Source organism: Orycteropus afer, unplaced genomic scaffold, assembly GCF_000298275.1.
Source record: "Orycteropus afer afer isolate SDZICR_OR568_19922 unplaced genomic scaffold, OryAfe1.0 scaffold00165, whole genome shotgun sequence".
In the NCBI taxonomy this organism is placed as follows: domain Eukaryota; kingdom Metazoa; phylum Chordata; class Mammalia; order Tubulidentata; family Orycteropodidae; genus Orycteropus; species Orycteropus afer.
In genome coordinates this window covers 3,383,339-3,410,424 of record NW_006921752.1, presented here as the reverse complement: position 1 = coordinate 3,410,424, position 27,086 = coordinate 3,383,339, and the positions used below count along the sequence as shown (strand labels likewise).

At 48.4% G+C, this 27,086-nt stretch overlaps 1 protein-coding gene across 1 annotated transcript in view; it reads left to right on the top strand.

The window, feature by feature from the left end:
- SYT13 (synaptotagmin 13) overlaps window positions 1-26,797 on the top strand; it is a 50,784-nt gene extending 23,987 nt beyond the window's left edge. The window contains exons 2-6 of the mRNA XM_007946525.2: window positions 9,407-9,632; window positions 11,544-11,678; window positions 14,149-14,450; window positions 23,026-23,155; window positions 26,493-26,797. Coding sequence (XP_007944716.1) covers window positions 9,407-9,632; window positions 11,544-11,678; window positions 14,149-14,450; window positions 23,026-23,155; window positions 26,493-26,797 — 1,098 coding nt within the window. The remainder of the gene's footprint in view (window positions 1-9,406; window positions 9,633-11,543; window positions 11,679-14,148; window positions 14,451-23,025; window positions 23,156-26,492) is intronic.
- The last annotated feature ends 289 nt before the right edge of the window (window positions 26,798-27,086 follow it).

The following is a 27,086-nucleotide window of genomic DNA, read 5'->3' as shown; positions in this document are numbered from 1 at the left end:
GATCAACGATCATGAATATGGTGCCAGACCAGGCAGCCTTTCGCTCTGTTACACATAAAGGTGCCATGAGTCTGACCCGACTGGATAGCAGCTAGCAAAAACAACAAAGGATAAAATGCTTAGACCTGCTTGTAGCAAAAGTACCACATGATGGAATATTTGACACATGGTTAATGCTAGATACATATTTTTTTGAGTTTTAGCTCAAGATGCCTTACCTAACACTCAAATCCTTAGTGGACACACCCCCACCTGCCCCATCACCAGCTGTCCATGCCTTGATAGCACTTAGTCCTATCAGCAGCAGCCTTTTTGGGGGGTCTCCTGGTTTCTTGTGCTCGACCCCATTAGAAATGTCCGCTTCATGAGGAAATGGCTGGAAGGTTTTCCTCATACTGCTCATAGTACCCAGGGATTTAACACATGCTGAATGACTGAATGGATGACTGACAGTGAGGAGAAAAGGTCTTCACTGGGGCTGGATGTTATTCTCACTGTATCTCATTCTTGCTGGCTTGGGATAGGCACATTGACCCAGCTGACAGCAAAGCTAACTCACCAGCAAATCTTCTAGGCTGTTGTATTAGGTAACTAGCTAAGGGGCAGGGAGTTAACCTGTGCTGGGTTAACCACAAACCAGCCTTTTAAATTCTAAACTGCAGAGGGGAAAGGAGTCCTCGTGGTATGATGTTTAAGCACTCGGCTGCTACTCAAAAGGCTGGTCAAGTTCAAAGCCACCAGTGGGTGCATGGGAGAAAAGGCCTAGGAAACTCTGTGGAGCAGTTCTGCTCTGTCACATGGGGTCAGACTCGATGGCACCCAACAACAGAAAGATGGAAGGAAAAGAATCTGGGGATAAATGAGTTTCAAGGCAAGGGGCTTTGAGAAAGGACTCGCTCACACACTAGATCAACAGAAGATGAGGTGTCGGAAGATAACAAAGGATGGTATGGTGGCAGGGTCACCATGGAAACAAGGCCTGGCGCCTGTACTGCAAGACAAGCTGCTGCTTCAAAGTGAATTTCAGCTTTGCAACTTGAAATACCCACCCCCCCAAGGAACTGACCCTGTGGATTCTTCTTCTATAAAGCAGCTAAGAATTCAAGGATCCTGGTGCCATCAGCTCCCAGGAGCTGGAAATCTACCAGACAAAGAGATGTTGGGTGCTAGGGAGCTGAGATGATTTGACTGAGAGCTTGGGACTTTGTGCCTGTCAGCAGCTCACCATGAAGGAAGACTTTTTCTACATTGACCCTACTAGGATGTCTGGAGCCTCCCCCAAACCACGGCATCCCCAGGTGAGGCACAGGGACCACAGGACTTGTTGTCACCTGGGGAGTTCATTGTTATTGTTGGGTGCCATCGAGTTGATTCCAACTCATAGTGACCCTATGTCACAGAGTAGAACTGCCCCCATGGGATTTCCATAGCAATTATATAATTCCCCACTATCCCACTATTCTGTCTCTCTCTCTCTCTCTCTCTCTCTCTCTCTCTCTCTCTCTCTCACACACACACACACACACACACAGAGACTGTGTGTGAGGGCAGGGACCACTGTCTTCTATCACTTCCTTCACATAAAAGATTCTCAATGTCAGACGATGCCTGATGGAATGAATGAATGAACAGCAGGGTAGAAGGATGGAGGTGGGAAATCCTCTGACCCAGTAAGCTTTCCTTTTATCTGCCCAAGGCCTTGGAAAGAGAACGCTCTGCCCCCAGATCATTGCGTCTTTGGTTGCCTGGTTGCACCCAGCATAAAGCCTATAATCTATAGGAGCAGATCACCTGGTCTTTCTCCTGCAGAGCTGTTGGATGGGTTTAAACCTTTAACCTTTGAGTTAACAGCAGATTGCTTAATCTGTCCACCTGGGGAGTGCTTCAGATGTGCAGATTTCCCAGGTTCCATCTCACACCAGCTGAGTCAAACCCCTGGGATGGGCCTAGGAATCTGCATTCTACACATCCCTAGCTGAAACCAACATGTAGGAACCAGTGTTTTCAGCCCTGCATCCCCTGACTAAAGGATGTGCAGGGCCAGAGTAAGAGGTGGTAAGTCAGGCAGCACTGGGGCACCTATTCATAAGTGGCATAAAAACATTGGTGAGGCAGGCGTTGAAGTATTGACAGACCTGGCGGATACAGTGGCTGGAAGGCACATGGCAGAGGATTCAAGGTCGGACTCTGGAGTGAGTGAGCCTGGATTTGAGTGTCGGCTTCTCCACTCACTAGCCAACCATGATTTTGGGCAAGAAACTGAACCCCTCTGTGGCCTCAGCATTTATATCTGTAAAAGAGGATTGACAGTCATAGTGCTTATTAGAGTCATTAATAACTTGTAGGGTTATTATAAAAGCCCTGGTGACACAATGATTAACTGCTCAACTGCTAACGGAAAGGTCAATAGTTTGAATCCACCTACTGCTCCCCTAGAGAAAAGAACTGGTTATCTGCTTCCATAAAGATTATAGCCCAGAAACCCTATGGGGCAGTTCTACTCTGTCCTATAGGGTCGTTGTGGGTCAGAATCAACTTGATGGCACACAGCCACACCCATACCTATTGCCATGGAGTTGATTCTGACTCCTAATGACCCTACAGGACAGAGTAGAACTGCCCCATAGGGTTTCCAAGGCAATAATCTTTACAGAAGCAAACTGCCATATCTTTCTCCCACGGAGCAGCTGGTGGGTTCAAATCACTGACCTCTCTGTTAGCAGCCAAGTGCTTTAATCATTGTGCCACCAGGGCTCCTTCAACAACAACAGGGTTATTATGAGGATTAAATGAGTTACTATTTGAACAGTGTCGAGCAAAATCACAGGGAATGTTTACTAAATAAGGGTAGAGAAAGCCTCTTATCTAGGCCTTTTTAATTAGATTAGTTAAAAAACCTGAAAATGATGGGAATCATAAACAATAATCCATACCCCACACATTTTATTTTGACTACCTGGAGCTTCCTGTAAGACTGTCAGCCCTGCTGTCACAGGGTTGGGCCCATCCCTGGTGCCCATGTAGCTTTTCCTGCACTGTGGGGTGATTTCCCACTTCTGAGTTATTTAAAGAGGAGAACTTAAGATCCCCAGTGAAACAGTCTGAATGCAGAAATCCTCCTAGATACTTAAGATTCTATTCCCAGGCTCATGGAAGTTGACATAATTGTTGTAGTGACCTACTTTAGTGAGTCTTAGTAGACATAGAAACTTTCATATTCATAATCCGTTGATTTACATATTTAATGAGGCACAATAGTTAAGTCAAACTGTCATAAACACTTTGGGAGAACAAAGCAGCTGACTCTGAAATGACACAATTCAACTGAAGGGAGACCAAGGGTGGGAGGTGGCTGAGTGGCTAGCTGTCCACTAGAAAGTCCTGCTCCCCTCCCATGGTGGAGTGTAGCTGAGAAGGGGCCACCTGGACAGGCCTGTGAGTCCCAGCCCACCTGGCATCTGGGAAGGACCATGTGACCACTTTTGCCAAAGGAATGTGAACAGAAATCATTGTGTTGCTTCTGGGTCAAAGTGGTTAAGTATGTGGGGTCTGTGGCACCTTCTCCTCCTTTTCTATTAGATGGCTGGATAAAGCCAGGGCAATCTTGAAGTCAAAAGAGGGCAGAACCACAAGATGGAAGTGTCTGGCACCCTGAGTTTGGAGAAAAGCCAGCCAACCTGTGAGAAATCATGTCTTACTGTGTTCAGCCACTGAGGTTTGGGGGTTGTTTGTTACATAGCAGTTGGCCTTCCCTGATCAATACGAGGCTGCTGATAATGACTTTTTGGCCATGAGGTTTCAACCAGTTGTGAGGGCCTATGAGGATGATCAGGAGCTCTGGTAGCATAGTGCCTGAGGCACTTGACTGCCAACCAGAAGGCTGGTGGTTCAAACCCACCAGCCACTCCTCAGAAGGAAGGTTGGGCAATCTACTTCTGTAGTGATACTGCCTCAGAAACCCAAGGCGGGGTCGCTATGTGTCGGGTCTGACTCAGTGCCACATAACAACAACAACAGCATGAGGATGATCTAGGAGCTCTGGTAGCATAGTGCCTAAAGCACTTAACTGCTAACCAGAAGGCTAGTGGTTTAAACCCACCAGCCATTCCTCAGAAGGAAGGTTGGGCAGTCTACTTCCGTAGTGATAATGCCTCAGAAACCCAAGGAGAGATTGCTATGAGTAGGGTCCAACTCGACGGCACATAACAACAACATGAGGATGATTTTCAGAGGTAATGGGCAGAGGCGACCAATCCTTTGGATTGGTTAAGAGCTTCTAAACCAAACCAAACCAAACTCACTGCCGTCAAGTCAAATCCGACTCATAGTGACCCCTCCTTGGGTTTCCAAAGTGGTATCTCTATGGAAGTATATTGCCCAATCTTCCTTCTGAGGAGTGGCTGGTGGGTTTGAACTGCCAGCCTTCTGGTTAGCAGTCAAATGCCTTAGGCACTACGCCACCAGAGCTCCCTACTACACCTCAAATTCCCTCTAGGAGAGTTCTTTATGCAATTAGAAGGACAACTTTGATAAGCTTCTAAGCTGTCAACCAAGAGCAGTGGGCCCTAACCATGGGCTGTTCCCACTCTCTCAGACTCAGTCTCTAGGAGTTGGTCATTCCCTGGAGGAAAAATGATTGTTCCTCTCAGCTGGGACTTAATGCCAGTTTTCTATACAATAAATGAGAAAGTCCTGCTTCTCCACTAGGGGGAGTGCGTGAGTGTGTGTGTTTAAAGAGAAGTGGGAGGGTATAGTCCAGCCAGTGTCCTGGGAAATATTCCAAGCCACACAATAAACAAGAGAAACTTTTCTTTCCTGGTAGCAATTTAAAACATTTGAATATAAAAACAATCATATGGAGTCAAATGCAAAAATTCACATGAATTTTTAAGGTAGAACTGGAAATTCAAGAAGGATTGCCAGTTTCCTGGAGTCCATATTGCATCCCTTTGCTCTGGAGCGTCTTTGCAAGGACAGTTTGAGGCACAATGACCGAGAGACCCAAACCAAAAACACCAAATCTGCTGCCATCGAGCTGATTCCAACTCACAGCGACCCCCATTGGGTTTCTGAAGCAGGAAATCTTTACGGAAGTAGATTGCCCCATTTTCCTTTCATGGAGCAGCTGATGGATTTGAACCTCCAACCTCCTGGTTAGCAGTCAAATGCCTTAGGCTCTGTGCCACCAGAGCCCCGGACCCAGAAACCAGTGGATCCTAAATACAGGTCCATTGACAGGTTCTGGGCTAGCTATATGTAGGACTCACAGGGAAAACTTGCTGATGGTTCAGATCCTTACACCTACCCCCAAGAAGTCTGATTCGGCAGATTGTACGGAGGGGTGTGTGTGTGTGTGTGTGTGTGTGTGTGTGTGCATTTATTATGTTGTTAGGTGTAGTTGAGTCGTCTCTGACTCATAGCGACGGTATGTACAGCAAAACTAAACACTGCCTGGTTCTGTGCCAGCTCCGCAATCCCTGCTATACCTGAGCCCATCCATCGTTGCAGCCACTGTGTCAATCCATCATGCTGAGGGCCTTCTACTCTTTTGCTGACCCTCCACTTTACCCAGCATGATATTCTTCTCCAGGGAATGGTCTCTTCTTACAACATGACCAAAGTAGGTGAAATGAAGTTTGGCCATTCTCACTTCCAAGGAGCATTCCGGATGCACTTCTTTCAGGACAGATTTGATGGTTCTTTTAGCAGTCCATGGTATTTTCACTATTCTTTGCCAACACCACAACTCAAAAGCATCGACTCTTCTTCAGTCTTCCTTATTCATTGTCCAGCTCTCACATGCATATGAGGCAATTGAAAATACCATGGCTTGTGTCAGGCACACCTTAGTCCTCAAGGAGACATCTTTGCTCTTCAGCACTTGAAAAAGGTCTTTTGCAGCCTATTTGCCCAGTGCTATATGTCGTTTGACATCTTGACTGCTGCTTCCATTGGTGTTGATTATAGAACCAAGTAATATGAAGTCAGTGTATGCATATATATGTATATATGTTTGTATATTATTTTTCTAATTTTTATTCAGGTATACTCTGCATACAGTGACATGCACACTCCTGAATTTACAGCTTGATCATTTTGACAAATACCATACTCTAGGCTGTAACCTACACCCCCGTCACGAACACTTTCATGACAGCCAGAAGTTTCACTCATGCCTCTTCCTCATCAGTCTGCCCAGAAGCAAATGCTCTTCTAATGTTTATTGTCATTGATTCATTTTTTCCTGTCCTGGAACTTCACAGAGAGGTTAATTAATCAGACTCAAGGTCACACAGGACGTAATTGGCAGAGCCTGGACTTAAACCAAGCTGTTTAGTTTAGCATTTGATCACCTCTCCACCAGGCTATAGTTTGAACTCTTATGCAAGGAGTTGGGATTGCTGTTGGTGTTGGTGGTGACAACAGTTAAGCATTCACGTGCTAACCAAAAGGTTGACAGTTCAAACCCAAGCTGTGGCTCCACAGGAGAAAGACCTGGTGTTCTTTTCCTGCAAAGATTACATCCAGGAAAACCCTACGGGGCAGTTTAGCTCTGTCACACAGGGTGGCTATGAGTTGAAATCAACTGGACAGCACACAACAACAACAACAACATGCACATATTATTGTGCCTAATCCCCCAGGTAATGTAGCCCAGAGTGTCAGAATCTGACAGGCCGTATTCCCCTGGCCGCTCTCCCTTTGAGGGGGCTTAGCTGTGCTGCAGCCCCCAGCAGTGGTGGGCCATATTTGGCTATCCAAATGCTTTATGTTTAACACTCTTCTTTTCAGTTTTTAAGTTCACTTGTAAGGGGCAGCCACCACCCACCTGTCAGTGTGTCATACTGCAGTAGCTTCCATGCAGCTACGAGGCTGGAAGCTATGCCACCAGTACTTCAAATTCAAGCAGGGTCATCCATGGTGGATGGTTGGTTTCAACAGAGCTTCCAGACTTAGACTAAGAAGAAAAGGCCTGGCAATCTACTCTGAAAGATTAGCCAATGAAAAACGTTATCGACTGCAGTAGAATATTGTCTGATACTGTGCTGAAAGCTGAGCCCCTTAGGTTGGAAGGCACTACACAGTAGCCTTAACAATGGGCTGAAACAAACCAGGCAGCATTTCATTCTATTGTACACAAGGGCGCCGTGAGTCCAAGCAAACTTGATGGCAACCAACAACTTAAGGGGAAGGCTGTCTGACCCTTTTACCACCTGGATCTGCTCCACCTCCACCCATGACTTCCTGGGTGCTCCAAGAGGGATGCCCCACGTGAGAACCCAAATTAATAAACAGCCTTTAGGTGAAAAATTAATCCTGTCACAACAGAGGTCGTCTAGCATCTCTGTTGAGGTTAAATGTTTGTTTACGGATCATTAACTGTGTAATTAATTTCTGTTTTTCCAGCAGAGGCCCTGGAAGGGGAGGGCAGCATCTGTCTTGCTCACTTCTGTATCCCTAACACTCAGCCTGGGGCCTGGGCTGTAGCAGGACTTAGTAAATATTTGTTCATGAAACGAAGGGCTGGTTCTACCCTCCCACCCCTGTTGTGCCATCTGTCTTAGCCTGGGGACCGGAAAGCAGAGTGGCTACTGTGCTGCTCCTTATTGGAAGCTCAATCCAGGGAAGCAGGGGGAAGGAGAGCAGAGGGGAGGCAGGGAAGAGGCAGGGAGAGCAAGCCCAAAGCCCAGTACTGGTGTCAAGCACAACTTGGTGTCAAGCATAACTAACGATGGGATCTCAAAGTATCATTTTCCAAAGGGTGATCAAAGAAACTGCTGAGAGGGATCGTGAGGAGGGAGGGCGAAGAATTCATCCTCCGGCTTCCAGCTCCTGGTAGTCAAGTTCACCCCATGGAGTATTAACTTCTCTGTGCGCCTGGGTTGCTCTTGGGTGGACACAGTGCCCTTGGTGTCTCATACGTCAGCCAGGGCAGGAGGCGGACATTGGCAGACTGTGCCCATGTGAGTTGACTGGAGTCCACACAGAGGCGGTCACCACAGTGAGGAGGATCGAGTGGCCAAAGACTGAGACAGGTGAGGCTGGGAGAACGCAGGCACGGTAGGGTGCTCCAAGGCATCTTCTGGGGCTGTGTTCCTCCCATCCATCTGGACATGAGATGCGAGCAGTCTTGCACTTCCCCTGTAATTATCTCCCAGACCTCTTCTCTGCTTCTTGGGCCCTGAAGTTTAAGCAATTTAAGTACGAACATAGATGCATTTGAAAGATGTGGTGGAACCAGGGTTCTGAGATGAAATAAATAAGATTGTTCAAGAGAAGGAATAGGTAATGAGCTGCTGCTTTTGCTACTTGAAGAGACTCCTGTAGCAGTTATTGGATGTCACTCTCCACCTTGTCAAGGACTATAAATCATTCTCCACTATAGGCAGCCGTTTGCCACATGGGATCTTAGTGAGGCAGAGTAACTATAAATAAATGTGGATGCCTTTGGTCAAATGCAGAGAAGTCCAGGAGGGTATGGTGCCCTCCCCTGGCAGAATTTCTCTACATGAGGGTCATAATCCCCTGTGATGTTTACTAAGAATGCAGTGTATCAGTTGGCTACAAGTAACAAAAATCCCAAATCAAAATGGCTTAACCAATAAGAACAATATTGCTCGTGTAACTCGAAGTGCAGAGAGGTGGGATACATTCAGAGTTTGCTGGTTCAGTTACTTAACAGTGTTATTACCAGGGACACATTCCTTCTGTCTCTCTACTCTGCTGATCAGTACACTGGCTTTGTCCTAAGACTGGCTCATCTTTCAGTCACAAGGCAGGCCCACACACTTTCTGTCTAGGAGAGAGAACCTCTTTTCCTACTATAGGTTGCAAGTCCTCCATTCTGTTTGTGTTGGCTTCTCCAGAACAGGGACTTAGCCCCGGGGTGGAAGACGCAGATGGAAGAAGGATGGGTGAAGGAAGGGATGGGTGGAGGAAGGCACAAGGGAGGAAGGGATGGATAGAAGAAAAGATGGAGGGATGAAGGAATGGGTGAAAGTGTGGACACAGGCGGGATGAATAAGTGGGGCTGGCATCTCAGAGGGCCCTGGCATGACTCATGATATTATAGATGCCGGTGGTTTGGAGATGACGTTTTACCGTCCAAGATTGGGCTTCTCCCAAACTAAAATCCAAACTCACTGCTATTGATTCTGTTCTGAATCATAGTGCGACCCCTCCTTGGTATCTCTATTGAAGTACATTGCCCAGTCTTCCTTCCGAGGAATGGCTGGTGGATTTGAACCGCCAGCCTTCTGGTTAGCAGTCAAATGCATTAGGCACTACACCACCAGAGCTCCCCGCTGCCCCCGCCTCCTGTGAAAGTCAGGCCATCGCTTCTTCCTTCTGTGGGTAGAACACAGGCAGGAGGCCCTCTTGTGGACTAAATGATTTGTGTTTGCAGTTCAACATTAAAAAATCCACGGAACCTGTCCAGCCCCGAGCCCTCCTCAAGTTCCCAGACATCTATGGACCCAAGCCAGCTGTGACGGCCCCGGAGGTCATCAACTATGCAGACTACACCCTGAGGACCACAGAGGAGCCTCTGGCACCAGCCAGCCCCCAGGCCCCAAATGACAGTCGCCTCAAGAGGCAGGTCACAGAGGAGCTGTTCATTCTTCCTCAGAATGGTAGGGTTCCCTGAAACCTCATTCTTCTGTGTGGGCCCTTGGTCCCTTCCAGGATTGAATAGTAGCAGAGCCAACTTGCTAAGGATGACTTGAACCGACCACCCACCCCTCCCATGTCACAAGATCCTAGGTAGGCAGGGGTTGGTTTTGATTTTGAAGGCTGAGACCATCTGAGAGCTGAGGCCTCTGGGTGCCAGGGAGCCCCTTCTAACACTGACACTGCAGTGACCCATGTGATGCCTTTGGGAATCACAGGGGTCTTGCATACACGTTGGGCACATCCTGGTCAGTCTACTCCTTTCTTAGCTGCACAAGGAAATTTTTCACTCCTCATTTTCTGCTGTTGAATGTGACTCATGGCAACCCCATGTGTGTGAGTAGAACTGTGCTCCGTAAGGTCTTTAAGACTGTACTTTGGGAGTAGATTGCCAGCCTGTCTTTTGAGGTGCCTCTGTGTGAGTTTGACCACCAGCCTTTCAGCTAGTAGGTGAGCACTCCACCGTTTGTGCCACCCAGGGCCCTTTTGGACTAAATAGTCCTTTATCTTTCTACCCTCTACATTAGTTCTGAAAATCAGAAATTTTAAAATTAGTTTTACTTGAAGGGGAGTCTGCTGCAGCTGCTGGATCCTGTACTTCTTGTACGATGTTTGTCTAATGAGAACCTTCCAGCTGTTAGGTCCCTGTTCAGTGAGGAGTGGAGTGAGCAATATGTGTGGTTATGGGAACTTCTGAATGAAAAATAAGGTCATTTATTCATTCATTTAGCAAATATTTATTGAACAAGCAATAAAGGCAACTCTACTACCCATGACCTTGTCCCCAGCATTATTCCTGACTCATTCTGCAGCATTCATCTTCAACCACAAGGATTCCTGGGGAGCATGGGCTGTGCTCTGAGGGAGAGATGGGGCTAGAGATGGGTCAGACAGAGTTTGTCTACAGTGGGCTTATCAGAACTCCATAGGCGGTGATCGTTCCTGTCTTTGTTTCCTAGTGCTGCTATAACACAGCTATCACACGGGGGTGGCTTTGAAAAGCAGAAATTTATTTTCTCACAGTTCTGGAGACTAAAATTCCCAATTAGAGTCTGAGCCATGTCAATTCCTTCCTTGTGGTAACTCCAGGCATACCTTGGTTCCTTGGCATTCCTTGGCTTGCAGACAATCTTCACATGATGTCGTCTGTCTTCATGCGTGTATCTCTGTGTCTATTCTGGAATATTTTTGTAACTCAGAAGGGATTAGGTTTAGGATTCACCCTACATTGGTATGACCTTAATGGGTGAATTGCTTATATTACATTAGATTGAATTAAGAAAGGTGATTGATTACATTGCCTTGTGTTATGAAAGATAATTATATTAGATGTGAGGTCATTACATTACACTATATTATTGCAGGTAATCTGCTCTACTCATAACCAACTGACTTAATTACTCCATGGCAGCAACTTAAGCTAGTGTTTAAAGTCTAGCCAAGGTGACATATACACTCACCATCCCAGTTTCCCTCACTGAAAGCTTAGCCCAGGCCCTGGGTTAAGTATTTTCTCTACTTTATTTCATTTAATTCTCACAGTAACTCTAGGAAGGATGAACCATTATGATCCCCATTGTAGGTAGAAATGAAGTTCAAAGAAGTCATGTAACTTATTCATGGTCATAACAGCTGTTATGTAGTAGCTCATGTCTGACACCAAAGACCATGTCTTGACCACTGGGCTGTGATGGTGCCATGAAATGCAATGACCAGGACCACAGGGGTTGCCCTGGTGTGTCCACCATAGCTTTGCACCCAGATAGGAAGCTCTGGGTTTGTATTTGTGGCATAGGCAGCAGAGATGGGAAAGATGTGATCAGGGGAAATAGGACTCCAGTGTAGATGGCAGTGACCACTTTGCCTCTCAACAGGTGTGGTAGAGGATGTCTGCGTCATGGAAACCTGGAACCCAGAGAAGGCTGCCAGTTGGAACCAGGCCCCCAAACTCCACTACTGCCTGGGCTACGATCAGCAGAAGGCTGAATTGTTTGTAACTCGCCTGGAAGGTATTGCTCTTACTTGACTTTCATGGGCTTGTGTGTACCCATCTCTCTGTAGGAGCATGGGGAATATAGCACCTGCAGCTACTGGAGCTTGTTGTTGTTGTTGCTGCTGTTGAGTTGGCTCTGATCCATGATGACCCCATTACAATAGAACAAAACACTGTCTGGTCCAATGCCATCACCTTGATTGTCAACACACTTGAGTCTGTTGTTGCCTTTCAACCTATGGGGCTCATTTTCTAGCACCATATTGGGTAATATTCTGTTATGACCCATAGAGTTTACTTACATTAACTAATTTTCATATTTAGATCTTCAGCCTTTCTTCCTAGTCTGTCTTAGTCTGGAAGCTCTGTTGAAACCTGTCCACCATGGGCAACCCTGCTGGTATTTAGACTACCAATGCCATAGCTTCCAGCACCAGCAGCATGCAAGCTACCACAGTCTGACAAACTGACAGATGGGTGGATGGAGCGCTGGGTGCTGTATTAACTCTGTAACAAGCACATCCCTAAATATGTGATGTTCAGACACAGATTTTTTTTCCCATCTCTCTCATGTAACAATCCAAAGTGCATATTCCTGCTTGGTGGCCATCTTTCCTTCAAATGGTGAATCAGAGACCAGACTCCTTCAGTCTTGTGGCTCCATTATTCTCTCAGGCCTCCTTGTCATCTTCATTTAGTAGATGGAAGTTGAAAGAGAACAGGAGAGGGCACACCATTTCTTAACCTTAACACAGAAGTAGAATACATCAATTCTGCTCACATCCCATTGGCTGTAACTCAGTCACATGGCCACACCTACTTGCAAAGGAGGCTGGGAAATGTGGACTAGCTATGTGCCCAGGAAAGAGGAAATGGGTTTCTGTCTGCCTTCATCTCTGGACAGGACTTTGTGCTGGACCTTGAAGGTATTCTGAGTGGTCAGGAAAGTTTTTACTCCTTTTGTTTCTCTGGATTCAAGACCCAGATGATCTCTTTGAGGGGGTCAGGCTGCCCTTGCTCTCCCTGCCCTGAAAATTCTCTTTACTGTTAGCAAACAAAGCTAAAACATTGCAAAGGAATCAGAGCGGACCATTGGCTACTCTAGGATTCCTGGAAGCTGGGCACTGAGGACAGAATGAATTAGACTCTTGTATTTAATTTTATTTTCTTGAGAGGGTAATTTTCATTTTGTTTTCATTTAAGGCTATTAAGTGCTTTTGTATACTTTATCCCATTTGGTTTTTACAATGGCCCCATTTTATAGATTAGGAAACTGAGGTCTAGAGACATCACGTGATCCAAGACGACTCCAACTTTTTGGTGCCAGAGCCAGGCCTAAGACCAGTTCCTTTGCAGCTCGTTGTTGTCATTGTTATGTGCCATTGAGTCGGACCCGACTCATAGTGACCCCTCCTTGGGTTTCCAAGGCAGTACCACTACAGAAGTAGATTGCCCCATCTTCCTTCTTAGGAGTGGCTGGTGGATTTGAACCTCCAGCCTTCTGGTTAGCAGTCAAATGCCTTAGGCACTTTTCTGTTGGAACACATGGCCTCAGTTCTTCATCATCTCTTCCTGAGAGATATCAGCTGGCACTTCCCAAATTATGATTGAGGAGCCAGTCATCAAAATACCACAGTGACAAACGTCTGGATGAATCCACACTGTGAACCGTGAGAGATGACAAGATTCAAAACACAAAACAGCATTCATGAGGAAGCAGCCATGTGGTTTACTCTCAAGTGGTTGTGTAGTAAATATTTTAAGCTCATGAATCAGTTCTGACTCACGGTAACCCCACGTGTTGCAGAGTAGAGCTGTGTGCATAGGATTTTCCAAGCTGTGACCTTTCAGAAGCAGATTACCAGGACTTTCTTCTGAGGTGCCTCTGGGAGGGCTCAAACCACCAACCTTTTGGTTAGTAGCTCAGTGCCTAACCATTTGCACCACCCAGGGACTCCTAGTAGCATAGTGCCTAAGGCACTTGACTGCTAACCAGAAGGCTAGAGGTTCAAACCCACCAGCCACTCCTCAGAAGGGAGAGTGGGTAATCTACTTCTATAGTGATACCGCCTCGGAAACCCAAGGAGGGGTTGGGGCCAACTCAAGGGCACATAACAACAACAACAGGGACTCCTATGTAGAACAAAAGAATCTCAATATCAGTGGTGATACTGATAAAAGCCATCAGCAGTTAGGGACAATCTCAGAATCATGAGGTTGGAAGGGCTCCGAGAGGCACCAAGTCTTGTCCCTGTTCTCCAAGGGAAGCCAGTGGGTGCTATTGGTTGCATGGGTGAGCCCCTATGTCTAATGGTCTTACTGAAAAGAGTTTCCACAGTGTACTGGGTAGTCAGCCCTTTTGTCTTTCAGATGCCTAAGGTCAGGACTGTCAAGCTGGATTCCACAGCCCCATGTAGGGACATGCTTTTTCCCTCCCTGTGACCTCACGAGGTCCCATGCCTATGTCGCTTCCTCCTTGCCTGCAGCTGTGACCAGTGACCACGACGGAGGCTGTGACTGTTATGTCCAAGGCAGCGTGGCCAACAGGATGGGCTCTGTGGAGGCTCAAACAGCCCTGAAGAAGCGGCAGCTGCACACGACCTGGGAGGAAGGCCTGGTGCTCCCCCTGGCGGAGGAGGAGCTCCCCACAGCTACCCTGACACTGACACTGCGCACCTGTGACCGCTTCTCCCGCCATAGCGTGGCCGGCGAGCTCTGCCTGGGCCTGGATGGGGTGTCAGTACCTCTGGGGGCTGCCCAGTGGGGTGAGCTGAAGACTTCAGCTAAGGTAATTGTTATGGATTGAATTGTGTCCTCCAAAAATACATGCTGTAAATCCTAACCCCTGTTCTATTTGGAAAGGCGCTCTGGTGGTACAGTGGCTAAAGCATTCAGCTGCTAACCAGAAGGTCAGCATTTCAAACCCACTAGCCACTCCATGGGGGTTAGCTCTGGTAGCATAGTGGCTAAGACACTTGCCTGCTAACCAGATGGCTGGCGGTTCAAACACACCAGCCACTCCTCGGAAGGAAGGTTGGGCAATCCTACTTCTGTAGTGATAACTGCCTCGGAAACCCAAGGAGGGGTCGCTATGAGTCGGGGCCGACTCGATGGCACATAACAACAACAACAACAGCCACTCCATGGGAAAAAGATGAGGCAGCCTGCTTCCATAAAGATTTACACCCTTGGAAACCCTATGGGGCAATTCTACTCTGTCCTGAGTTGGAATTGGCTCAATAGCAGTGGGTTTTTTTTTTTTTTTTTTTTAATGTACCATTTGGAAGGCACTCTGGTGGTACAATGGTTAAGTGCTTGACTTCTAACTGAGAGGTCAGCGGTTTGAACCTACCCAGCAACTCCATGGGAGAAAGACTTGGTGATCTGCTCCCATAGAGATTACAGCTCATAAAACCTTATGGAGCGGTTGTACTCTGCCACATGGGGCCACTATGAGCGGATATGACTCCATTGAACCGAACAACAAAAACAACATGCCATTTGGGAATGGCGTTTTCTTTGTTACATTAATGAGGCCATACCAGGGTAGGGCAGATCTTAAGTCAGTCACCACCTCTGAGATATGGAAGAGCAGATTAAGCACAGAAGAAAACAAACAGGAACTGGGCAAGAGGGATGCCATGTGGAGATCTCCAAGGAACGCCAAGAAGAGGCTGAGACAAGGCATGTCCCCCAGAGCAGGCAGAGCGAGCCTTCCCCAAGAGCCAATGCCCTGAGCACAGACCCCCAGCTGCCTAAACTGGGAGGAAATACATTTCTGTTTGTTAAAGCCACTAACTTATGATATTGCTGTTATAGCAGCACTAAGAGACTGAGACAGTAGGGATCATCTCTTGCCAAGAAGGTAAAGCCTGTTGGTGGAGCATGTCATGGCAGGAATGGTCTGTGTGGAGCACGGCAACCCTGGGCCAGTGCTGTGGAATGAGTTTCTGAGAGTTTTCCAACTGAGGATGAAAGGAAGGTTAGAGGAGGGCTCAGGTCTGTGGGATTCCTAGCCTCTGCTCTTTGCTTTGCTTCTAGCTTGTCATGCAAAGATGGCCCCCTGCCATCATGGAGCATGGCAGGTTAAGTGTCCATGATTGGTTCCAATGCTATGACAGTGTTTTCCCCACTTCCATTCAAACTATGCACTGTGTGCACCTACTGTGTGCCAGGCGCTGCAGGGGAGATGAACACGAAGGCAGAATGGCAGAGCCCCTACACTCAGAACGTACGTGCCAGAGTGATAAACTGGCATGGACAAAGGATGACGATGATGATCATACCTGGCTTAGGATGAATCCCTAGACACACATGACTCCAAAAACCAAACTCACTGCCGTTGAGTTGATCCCCACTCATAGCAACCCCTCCTTGGGTTTCCGAGGCAGTATCTCTATGGAAGTAGATTGCCTAGTACTCCTTCCAAGGAGTGGCTGGTGGGTTTAAAGCACCAGCCTTTTGATTAGCAGTCAGATGCCTTAGGCACTACGCCACAAGATACATATGAGTTGTTGTTGTTGTTATGTGCTGTCAAGTCGGCCCCGACTCATAGCGACCCCTCCTTGGGTTTCCGAGGCAGTATCACTACGGAAGTAGGATTGCCCAACCTTCCTTCCGAGGAGTGGCTGATGGGTTTGAACCGCCAGCCTTCTGCTTAGCAGTCAAGTGCTTTAGCCACTATGCTACCAGATACATATGAGAGGCCTCTCCAAAGTGCTCTGAGTGAGAGTTCTGGAAGCCCCAGGGTGCACTGGTGTCTGTGCTGGGCTGGAGCAGACCCAGAGCGTGCTGTTCTACACGATCACGGGCCGTGGGATGGTGCTCGCCAGCCCTCTGCTGCTGGGGAGGCCACAGTTGGAAAGAATGTGCAGCTCAGATGCTGCATTACTCAGAGGGGGGCGGGGCAGTGAGCGAGTGAGGGCTGCAGGGCGCTGTGGTTACACAGGCCCCAGGGTCAAGACCGCATCCAATGGCCTGCCACTTGGTATCTAGAGGGAAACTTCTGGATGACCAGTCTCTCAACCAGCTGGTCATGCCTTACCTAGTGGAATGGAACCTAGCTAGTATTCTAGGCCCAACCCACCCATCCTAACTCATTGTTCTCTAGCCCCTTCATGAACCTTGCATGAAGGTAAATGATAATGTGCTCTTCCTCGTCACTGGCCCTGCTCCTCCCAGCCATGTGCCTTTGCCCAAGCTAACCCTTTATCCACAATGCTCCGCTCCCATCTCGACATCCAATGTCCTTCTCCAACGCCATCTTCCCCATGAGGCTTTCTAGTTGGAAGCTGTTTTCCCTCCTCTCTAGCCCATAGTCTTGCATGTGTGTTTCTTATTACACTTTTCCCTGGTGCCATGCTCACTGACATGTGTTTGCTCTGCCTTGTTCAGAACCTCTGCAGAAGCAAACTGCACATCTTTCTCCTGCAGAGTAACTGGTGGGTTCCAGCTGCTGACCTTTTGGTTGGCAGCTGAACACTTAAACCACTGCACCACCAGAGCTCTACATTTCTAGATGGTTGAAGAGAATTAGAAAGAAAAAGAATATTTTATGACACATGAAAATTACATGAAATTCAAATTTCGGTGGCCATCAATAAAGTTTTATTGGAACATAGCCATGCCCATTTATTTCCTTATTAGCTGCTTTCGCACTACACCGTCAGAGCTGAGCAATTGCAGTAGATACTGTATAGCCCACCAAACCTAAACTGTTACTGCCTGGTTCCTTATAGGAAAGATTTGATGACCTTTGTACTAGAGTTAGAAATAGTAATAAGAGCACTATTTTTGAGCACTTAGTAATACCAGGCATAGTGCCTAAGGCACTTGACTGCTAACCAGAAGGCTGGCGGTTCAAACCCAACAGCCACTCCTCAGAAGGAAGGTTGGTCAATCTATTTCCATAGTGATACCACCTCGGAAACCCAAGGAGGGGTCGCTATGAGTCGGGTCCGACTCGAGGGCACATAACAACATAATACCAGATGCTGTGTTCAGAACTTTCCCTAAGTTCTTTGACTTCTCAAACCAACCAAGTGAGAGACACCATGGCTCTTCCCATTTACAGATGAGCAAACTGAAGCTAAGGTAGTCCAGTAACCTGCCCAGGGTGATCCAGTTCATTCACTGCTGAGCTGGCGCTTGAGCCCAGGCTGATGCAGCTCTGTCTCGTGCCACGTAAGTGTGGGCAAGTGTCTGAGGCAGGACCAGCAGGTAGTTCCTAACAGACGCCTCGACTGCAGGAGGGAAGAGCACACCCCCTCCCACCTGCTCCTCCGTTCGTTTTGATTTCCTCCCTGCCCCACTTCTCTCTCCCAGGCTTGGAAAATGGAGAGAAAACTCACAGCCGCTCTCCAAAGGAACCAGGCTGTTCCAGAGCACACACTAATTAGCATGTGATGTGGGCCTTGTGGGGAATCACAGACGGGGGCCTGGGGGGAAGGAGCCAACACTTTGGTTTATTAAGCTGATAAACTAGCTTCTCTGGAGAGGGGGAGGCCCCTGCTGGGCTTCTGGAAGGTTTGGTTCAGCCCCAAAAGGGCTGAGAGGAAGCCAATGTAAGCAGACACTTCAGGAATCTCCTATGCGTCCTCTGGAAGAGCCAGCATCACCATCATTCAATCATTCATTCATTCCATGAATGCTTTCCCTTGTTTCTTCCAGGCACTGTGCTAAGAGCTGGGGACACAAAAGTACACAAGAAGAAGTCATGCCTTTAAAGCTTATCCATTCCAGTCATCATCACACTCATTGTAGCTGTTAAAAAACGACCAAACCAGTTGTCATGGAGTCGATTCTCACTCATGGCGAGCCCATGTGTTTCAAAGTAGAGCTGCTCCAGAGAGTTTTGAATGGCTGTGATCCTTCAGCAGTAGATTGTCAGGCCTTTCTTCTGAGATGCCTTTGGGTGGCCTTGAACTGCCAACCTTTTAGTTAGTAGCCAAGCACTTACTGGTTTGTACCACCCAGAGACTCCTTGTAGCTGGAGTTTGTGAATATACCCTCCTATCCACCTTGAATGCTGCCCTGTGTCCCACAGATGTGAACAACTCGGTACAGAGTGGAGTGAGAAGCAGGAGGTGGTACTCTTGGAGCATTTTGCAGGACAGAGAGCCCTGAGGCCAGGCTGCCTACCTCCTGTGGGGCTTCCTTACCTCAGCCAGAGGGTGATTGGAATAAAACAGGGAATCGTAAGTAGCTGTAGCCCAGATGTCTGTCTCTGTCTCCTCTAGGCCAGAATGGGTTAACAGAGGTGCCCCAGTTCTAACCGGAAGACACTCAGCCGAAAGTAGAGTGTGCGTCATCAGGGTCCCACAGAGCAATTCACTCCGTGGGCAGCTTGAATGATTAACTGAGAGCTGAGGAGAGAGCGAGGAGGGAGGCAAAACAAGGGAAGGGATGAGAAGGAATGAAAACAGAAGGAGGGTTATTTTTGTCCCCAGGTACTTTAAGCAGGAGAGCCAAGGGGACAGGTGTTGTTAGATTCCTCAGACTCCAGCAGCTGGCTGGGCTGGTCCAAGGGCCTTTTGGCACCCCCACACTAAGGTAGAGAGCCCCTCACAGGTACAGGCTCCTTTCACCTAGTCTGGGGGGATTGAAGGGCTGAAGCCTCGTCACCCAGTGCCTACCAGCAAACCAGCTGCTGTCCAGTCAATCCCAACTCGTGTGTCAGAGTAGAGCTGTGTTCCCTAGGGTTTCCAATGGCTGATTTTTCAGAAGTACATCACTAGCCTCGTCTCCCAAGGTGCCCCTGCGGGGGCTTGAGCCTCTGACCTTTCGGTCAGCAGCCGATTGTGGTAACTGTACCACCCAGGACCTCCAAACCAGGTGATTTCTACTCCGACTCATGGCAAACCACGTGTATCAAGAGCAGAACTGTGCTGTGTAGGATTTTCAAAGGCTGTCTTCCAAGGCCCCTTTAGGTGGAGTTGGACCTCCAATTTTTCTGTTAGTAGCCAAGGACGTTAAACGTTCGTATCACCCAGGGACTCCCCTGTGGGGATAGACCAGGCTAATCGAAGACCTCTGTTCAGTGACCCTGAGTCAGCAGGCTGGCACTGCACAAGCCATTGGGCCTCAGTTTCTTCACTGAAACAAGAGAGCCAGGGTAGACCAGCCAGCCAGGAAGCCGGACAACGGTGTGTTCAGGCCTGGGCTTTGCTATCAGATTGGATCTCCATTTAAAGCTTAGTCTGGCTACTTCCTGGCTACGTGACCTCGTGGACAAACCCTTTCTGAGCATCTTATCCCTCAAATGAGAATAAAACTAGGATCCCTCCTAGGGCTGTTGTCAAGATTAAATGGGATGGCTCAGCGTTCTTTTCCATACAGTTTGATCTTCACCAACTGTGTGCTAGGTGCTGGAGATGAGTGAAACTCAAACCAAAACCCATTGCTGTCAAGTTGATTCTGACTCATAGCAACCCTACAGGACAGAGTAGAACTACCTCCTAGGGTGTCCAAGGCTATACATCTTTACAGAAGCCAACTGCCATCTCTTTGTCCTGGGGGCGGCTGGTGCATTCTAACTGCTGACCTTTTGATTAGCAGCTGAGCCCTGAACCACTGTGCCACTAGGGCTCTGGGAATGCATAGGGAGAGGGCTATCTTTGTGGAGTGTATGGTCCGGTGGAGAGCTAATGTAACTACAGCTAGCATGTAGAAAGCATTCGATAGATGTTAGCTGCTGCCACTTGTGCGCTACTACACGTCTGTCAGTCTGTCATACAGTGGTGGCTCGCATGTTACTGTGATGCTGCAAACTTGCCCACTGGTATTTCAGATATGAGCAGGGTCACCCAAAGGCCTAGCTATTCTGAACATTAGCCAGTGAAAACCTTATTACCACTAATTGTTGTTACTACAGTTGTCATTAAATCATAGTTTCTGACCTTCGTTGAGGACTTCTGTGTGTGTTTTCTCACTTAATCCCCTGGTATCTGTATTTCTTCATAGCATTTAACACTGCCTGATGTTAGGTAACATACATAATCATGCCCCATCTCCCTGCCTGGCTGTCAGCTCACAGAGCACCATGTCACTGTCTTCTTCACTGTAGCAATGGGAACGCCCAGTGCAGAGCCTGGAGCAGAGTAGGTACTTGATGCCAGTCTGCTTCATGAGCCACTCTACCTCTTTGGATAAGGGAGCTAAGACTATGACAAGTTAAACAGCCTGCTGAACATCACACAATTAGTGAGTCATGGCACACAGTCCCCACTGTCCCCTCAGTCACTTAGTACCTATGTACAGACCACCCCTTATCAGCCAGGCCCAGTGTTGGGGACGCACAGTGATCAAAGGAAAAACGATCCCTGCCCTTCCTAGCCCACGATCCAGGAGAGACAAGCAGACAACTTGTTGCATGTGTTCTGAGCCTGACAGAGCAGGGGAGGCATAGGGCATTATGGTGGCCATTAGCCAGTTGCCCAAGGGGCAGGAACAGGGGAGGCAGCCCTGAAGTGCCCTCATTGCACAGCTGGGAAAGAAGGACAGAGCTGGAGGGATGCGGGCGAGTAAAGTGTGGTTTCTGGTGGAGCAGGCTTTGTCCCCATGCCTGTCCCACACTCTCCATCTTGGGGTAGCAGGCCATGGCCAGACCTCCCCCTTGGGGTTTCCAGTGCAGGGCAGCCCCATGTGTGTCAGAGAGAACGGGGCTCCACAGGGCTTCATTGGCTGATTTTTCAGAAGTGGATCATGACACATTTCTTCCCAGGCCCCTCTGGGTGGACTCAAGTCTCTAACCTTTCATTTAGCAGCTGAGTGTGTTGACCATGTGCACCACCCAGGAACCCCTGCCCAAAGGAAGGGGACGTGTCTGCCTCCAGCTGGCCCCCACCCACAAGCCCCTTCTCTTCCCCATCCGGTTCCCTCAAAGCTTTGGGCTATGTCACACCCACATCCCAAGATAAGTCTTCTGGTCCTTTTTGCCCATTGAAGGATTTGTTGCAATACCAAATAAACTCTTGTAGGCATTGAAATGGGAACATTCTGTCAAGCTGCAGATGGAGGACTGTTTCGGTGTCTCCCCTGGGCACTACCACCTCCTACAAAGTGCAGTCACTGTCCCTTGCCCTTGGTGCCTTATCTGCCATCCTAGGACCATCATTTTATTGACATTGTTGGCCACTCTGTTGACCAAACAAGCCCATGCTCAGCATTATCCTATCACCTTATTGATCTGTCAACCTGCAGGGGCTGGAAGGAATTACCTTTCCAAACAAAGTAATGATTTAAACTCCCCATTGACTCGGAAACCTGCTTGGTAATGCAGTGGTTCCCAAACTGGGTTCCTAGGAGCCCTAGAGTTGCCCCCAGGAGGTGCTCCCAGGAGCTCAGGGTGATGCTGAGGGGGTGAGAGGGTATCTGAATATCTGAACAACCAGGCCTCTTGGTTTTCTATACCACATTCTGAGTGGCATCTCTTTTATCTATTTTATATGTTGAGTCTGAATATAAGATATTTGAAAAAGATCATATTTTATGGCAAACTTTTATTGAAACATCAAAACCAAACCCAACCCACAGCCAACAAGTCAATTCTGATTTATAATGACCCTATGGGACAGAGTAGAACTGCCCCATAGAGTTTTCAAGGCTATAAAACTTACAGATGCAGACTGCCACATCTTTCTTTGTGGAGCAGCTGGTGGGTTTGAACTTGCTGACCTTTCAGTTAGCCTGGAGTGCTTAACTACTGCACTACCAGGGCTCCATATTGAAGCACACACCAAAGATAACTCCTCTGTGGTTAACCTATGCCCCTACTCCCTTCAGCAAGGGTGAAGAAAACAGCATTGATGGTTACTAAGTGTTTTCCTACTCTCTTCTGCAAGGGTAGAGAAACCAGCCCTGAGGAGCAAATGGTTTCTGTTGTTGCTGTTAGGTACCATCGAGTCGATTTGTGACTCACAGTGACGCTGTGTGACACCGTAGACCTGCCCCATAGGGTTTCCTAGGCTGTAATCTTTATGGAAGAAGCTCTGATGGCACAACAGTAAAGCCCTCAGCTGCTAACCTGAAGGTTGTCTGTTGCAACCCAGCCAGTGGCTCTGCAGGAGCAATCTGAGAATCTGCTTTGATAAAGATTACAGCCTAGGAAACCTTATGGGGTGGTTCTACTCTGTTACAGGGGCTGGTATGAGTTGCAGTTGACTTGGCAGCTCCAAACAACAGCAAGTTTTATAGAAGCACATTGCTAGGTCTTTCACAGCGCTGGGAGCAATTAACTATTCTGCCAGGAGGGCCCCTTACACTGTCTAGGGTGCTGGTTTGATGTAAGTCCAGTGCAAACCCAGCCTTAGCATTAGTTGGTTGGGTCAGAAGCCACTCCTTCCCCGTTTCCTCTTCTGTTTTAGGAAGCGTCTGCAGGAACTGGAGAGGTCCTCCTATCCATCAGCTACCTCCCGGCTGCCAACCGCCTCCTAGTGGTGCTGATCAAGGCCAAGAACCTCCACTCGAATCCATCTAAGGACCTGCTGGGGAAGGGTGAGTGAGGTGTGAGAGGAGAGAGCCAGGGCCCCCTGGGCATTGAGAATGAGGCCGGGGAGGCAGCAATGGAGACAGTGAGCAGGGAGGTAGACCATGAGCACATTTGTGGAGTCAGCCTTGACTATGTTAGGACTGCTGTAACAGGAAGACCACAAGCAAAAAACCAAACCCACTGCTACCGAGTCAATTCTGACTCACTGAGACCCTTTAGGATAGAGTAGAACTGCCCCATAGGGTTTCTAAGGCTCTAAATCTTTACAGAGGAGCTCTGGTAGCATAGTGCCTAAGACACTTGACTGCTAACCAGAAAGCTGGCGGTTCAAATCCACCAGCCACTCCTCAGAAGGAAGGTTGAGCAATCTACTTCTGTAGTGATTTTGCCTCGGAAACCCAAGGAGGGGTTGCTATGAGTCAGGTCTGACTCGATGGCACATAACAACAACAACAAATCTTTACAGAAGCTGACTGCCTCATCTTTCTCCTGCAGAGCGGCTGGTGGGTTCAAACTGCTGATCTTTTGGTTAGCAGCTAAATGCTTTAACCACACTGTTCTCCTGAAGACCACAAGTGGGTGGCTTCAATGAAAAGATGTGTTTTTTCACAGTTGAAGAGGTCAGATGTCCAAATTGAAGGCATTGGCTCTAGGGGGAAAGCTTTTTCTCTCTTCTGGCCCTGGGGGAAGGTCCTTGTCTCTTTTCGGTTTCTGTTCCTTGGGATCTTCATGGGGCACAGCGCCTGTCTTCCTCAGTCTGTGCTTGCTTGCTTCTGTGCCTAACCTCCACCTTTTATATCTCAGAAATGTGATTAGCATAAAACACACCTTACACTGATATGGTTCCGTTAACATAACAAAACCCTGTTCCCAAAGGGAGTGATATTCACATGTATAAGATTTAGGAATCCAGCGCATACCTGGGGACACTGTTCCATCCATTACACTCACACACCAAACTGAAGACACACTCTTTTCTCACATTTACATCCAGTCACTTCTGGGCCAATCCACCCACTAGTGACTAGGTATGAGCTACCTGGGACTCTGTACTCTAGAGGTCCACAGAGAGTAGAATCAGCCTTAACCATGGGTCACCAGAAGCCAAGGGTCAGACTATAGCCATGGAGTGGAATGTCTGGGCTGCACAGGAAACTTGACCCACCCTTGTCCCTCACACGTGACTGTACCCCCCCCACACACACACACACAAGCAGGTATCAGGAACCCCGGTTCTCCTTCTCAGCTAGCCACACCTACTCCCTCCACCCACCCCAGACTCTTCTCTCTTCTCAGCCGTTGCCAACCTGCCACCCCTACACCAGCTGAGTGTGGGTGATGGGAGGTGTGCAGGCATGTGGGCTGGTACACCCAGATAAGCACTTCCTCAGCATTCTGGAAGCCTCACTTCTTCCTTCTGGCTGCCCCAGCTCCCATCCCAAGTCTTGTCAGAGCAGGTAAGCAGCGTCTGTTAGCTATACCATACCTGGCCCTGCAGCCATGTGCTTACAGCAGTAAATAGAAATAAATAATTGCCACTATGTTCAGAATCATTGAGCCAAAGATTCTGGGCCAACGAAATCAGAAGAACCGTTCTTGCTGATAGATTCCGGAGCCAAATGTCAGAGTTCAATGCGTCTTCCTTCTCCCCTCCGAGCATCCTTTTCTCCTGCTGTTATTTTATAGCCCCTTCCAGGGCCATAACCACACACCACTCTGTCTTTCAAATATCTCTGCTGAAATAACAAACTAACCACCCAGGGGTGATAATTACAGCAATAAATACAGAGCACCAATTATTCTCCCATTCGCTTCAAGAACCTTGACTAATGAATATTTGCAGTCCCAGGTTTGAGCCTTGTAATGTTACCTGGAAGCTAGTCTGGTGACCTGTTTATGGATTTTTCCGGGGGGCTGTTTTGTGGTGCAAGGAGCTCTGGTGGCATAGTGCTTAAGGTACTTGACTGCTAACCAGAAGTTTGGCAGTTCAAACCCACCAGCCACTCTGCAGCAGGAAGACTGGACAATCGACTTCCAAAAAGATTTACTGCCTCGGAAACCCAAAGGGGGGTCGCTATGAGTTGGAATCGACTCGATGGCAGTGAGTTGGGTTTGGTTTCATTTTGGGTTCTGTGGTGCAGTGCCTGTGGAGGGCCAAAGCAGTCTGCCTTCACTCTCTACAAGAAGTTGGGGTTCTCGAGGAAAACATACAAAAGAGCAGGTGAGAACTCAACCACTCAGCAGGAAACTTACTATGTTAAGAGTATTAATCAAAAGCTCAGATGGAGGAATAGGGGATGAAGATGTAGAGGTGACTTAGTTATCTTGCTTGAGTTTAAACTCAGTTGCAGGACACCTGGGACTGGTTTGATATGGGGCTCAGAAGTCATGTGGAAGGGCTCCTGGCAAAGGTTCCCTGGTGGCACACCATTATTGTAGCTGCTATAGAGTCAGCTCTGACTCATTGTAACCCCATGTACAACAGAACAAAATGGTGTCCAGGCCTGGACCATCTATCTCCACAGTTGTTGGTAGCTCAGGTCCATTGAATACCTTCCAGCCTAGGGGCTTATCTTCCAGCACCCCATTGGACAGTGTTCTGTTGTGAGCCTCGAGTTCTCATTGGCTGTCAGAAGCAGATCCCCGGGGCTTTCTTCCTAGTCTGTCTAAGTCTGGAAGCTCTGCTGAAACTTGTCCACCGTGGGAGACCCTGCTGATGTTTGAAATACCAATGACATAGCTTCCAGAATCATAGCAACACGCAAGCCACCACACAACAACAAACTGACAGACAAGTGGTGGCTGTCCAAGGCCTTAATCTTGGGCCACCCCATGGCCAGCCTTAAATATTATGTTTACTGTCTCTTTTCCACACTTGAGTGTTAGTTCCATGGAGGCAGGAGTTTCCATTCCCATGTCAAGACCAGTTCCTGGCATCTGTTATTGTTGTTAAATTCTGTCAACTAATGGCAATCCCATGAGACAGAGTAGAACTGTCCCAAAGGGTTCCCTAGACTGTAATCTTTATGGAAGCAGATCATCGGGTCCCTTCTCCTGCGAAGTGACTGGGGTCCCTTCTCCTGCGAAGTGACTGGGGGCTTTGAACCATCGTCCTTTCACTTAAGCCCTGGGTCAGCAGGGCTCCTTTGGCAGATGGTAGGCACCTCATGCCGACTGAATAAATGACCCAGTAGCGGGGGCTGGAGAGGAGGCCTCAGCACAGATCTTGAACCAGAGACTCTATCTCTCCAACCATAGGAGGAGCAGCATCCGAGCCCCCACCAGATGCCCATGGTGCATGCTCAGTCCTTCTCTCTGTCTCTCTCTCCTGTCCCTCCCCAGATGTCTCTGTCAAGGTGACCTTGAAGCACCAGGCTCAGAAGCTGAAGAAGAAGCAGACTAAACGGGCCAAGCACAAGATCAACCCCGTATGGAATGAGATGATCATGTTCGAGCTGCCTGATGACCTGCTGCGGGCTTCCAGCGTGGAGCTGGAGGTGCTGGGCCAGGACGAGGAGGGCCAGAGCCACGCGCTTGGCCACTGCAGCCTGGGCCTGCACGCCACGGGCTCTGGGCACAGCCACTGGGAGGAGATGCTGAAGAACCCACGCCGGCAGATCGCCATGTGGCACCAGCTGCACCTGTAGACGGCAACCCGGCCAGGAGCCTCCCTTCTCCACCCCAGCCCATCCCGCCCGCCCCAGCTGTCCTCTGCAGCCCCTTCCTTGTGCCCCCTCCTCATCTGGACACCCAGAAGACTAGGGCAGACGTGTTTGCAAAGCCAGGTCCTTTCTCATCACACCTCCATTTTTGAAAAATGAATTTGTGCACCCACCAAGGACAAGGCAGGGGCAGGGCTCAGTCTAGAAACAGGCCACACAGATGTCACGGAGGAGTGCATTTGGCTCACTTCTGTGTTACTGAAAATGACACTAA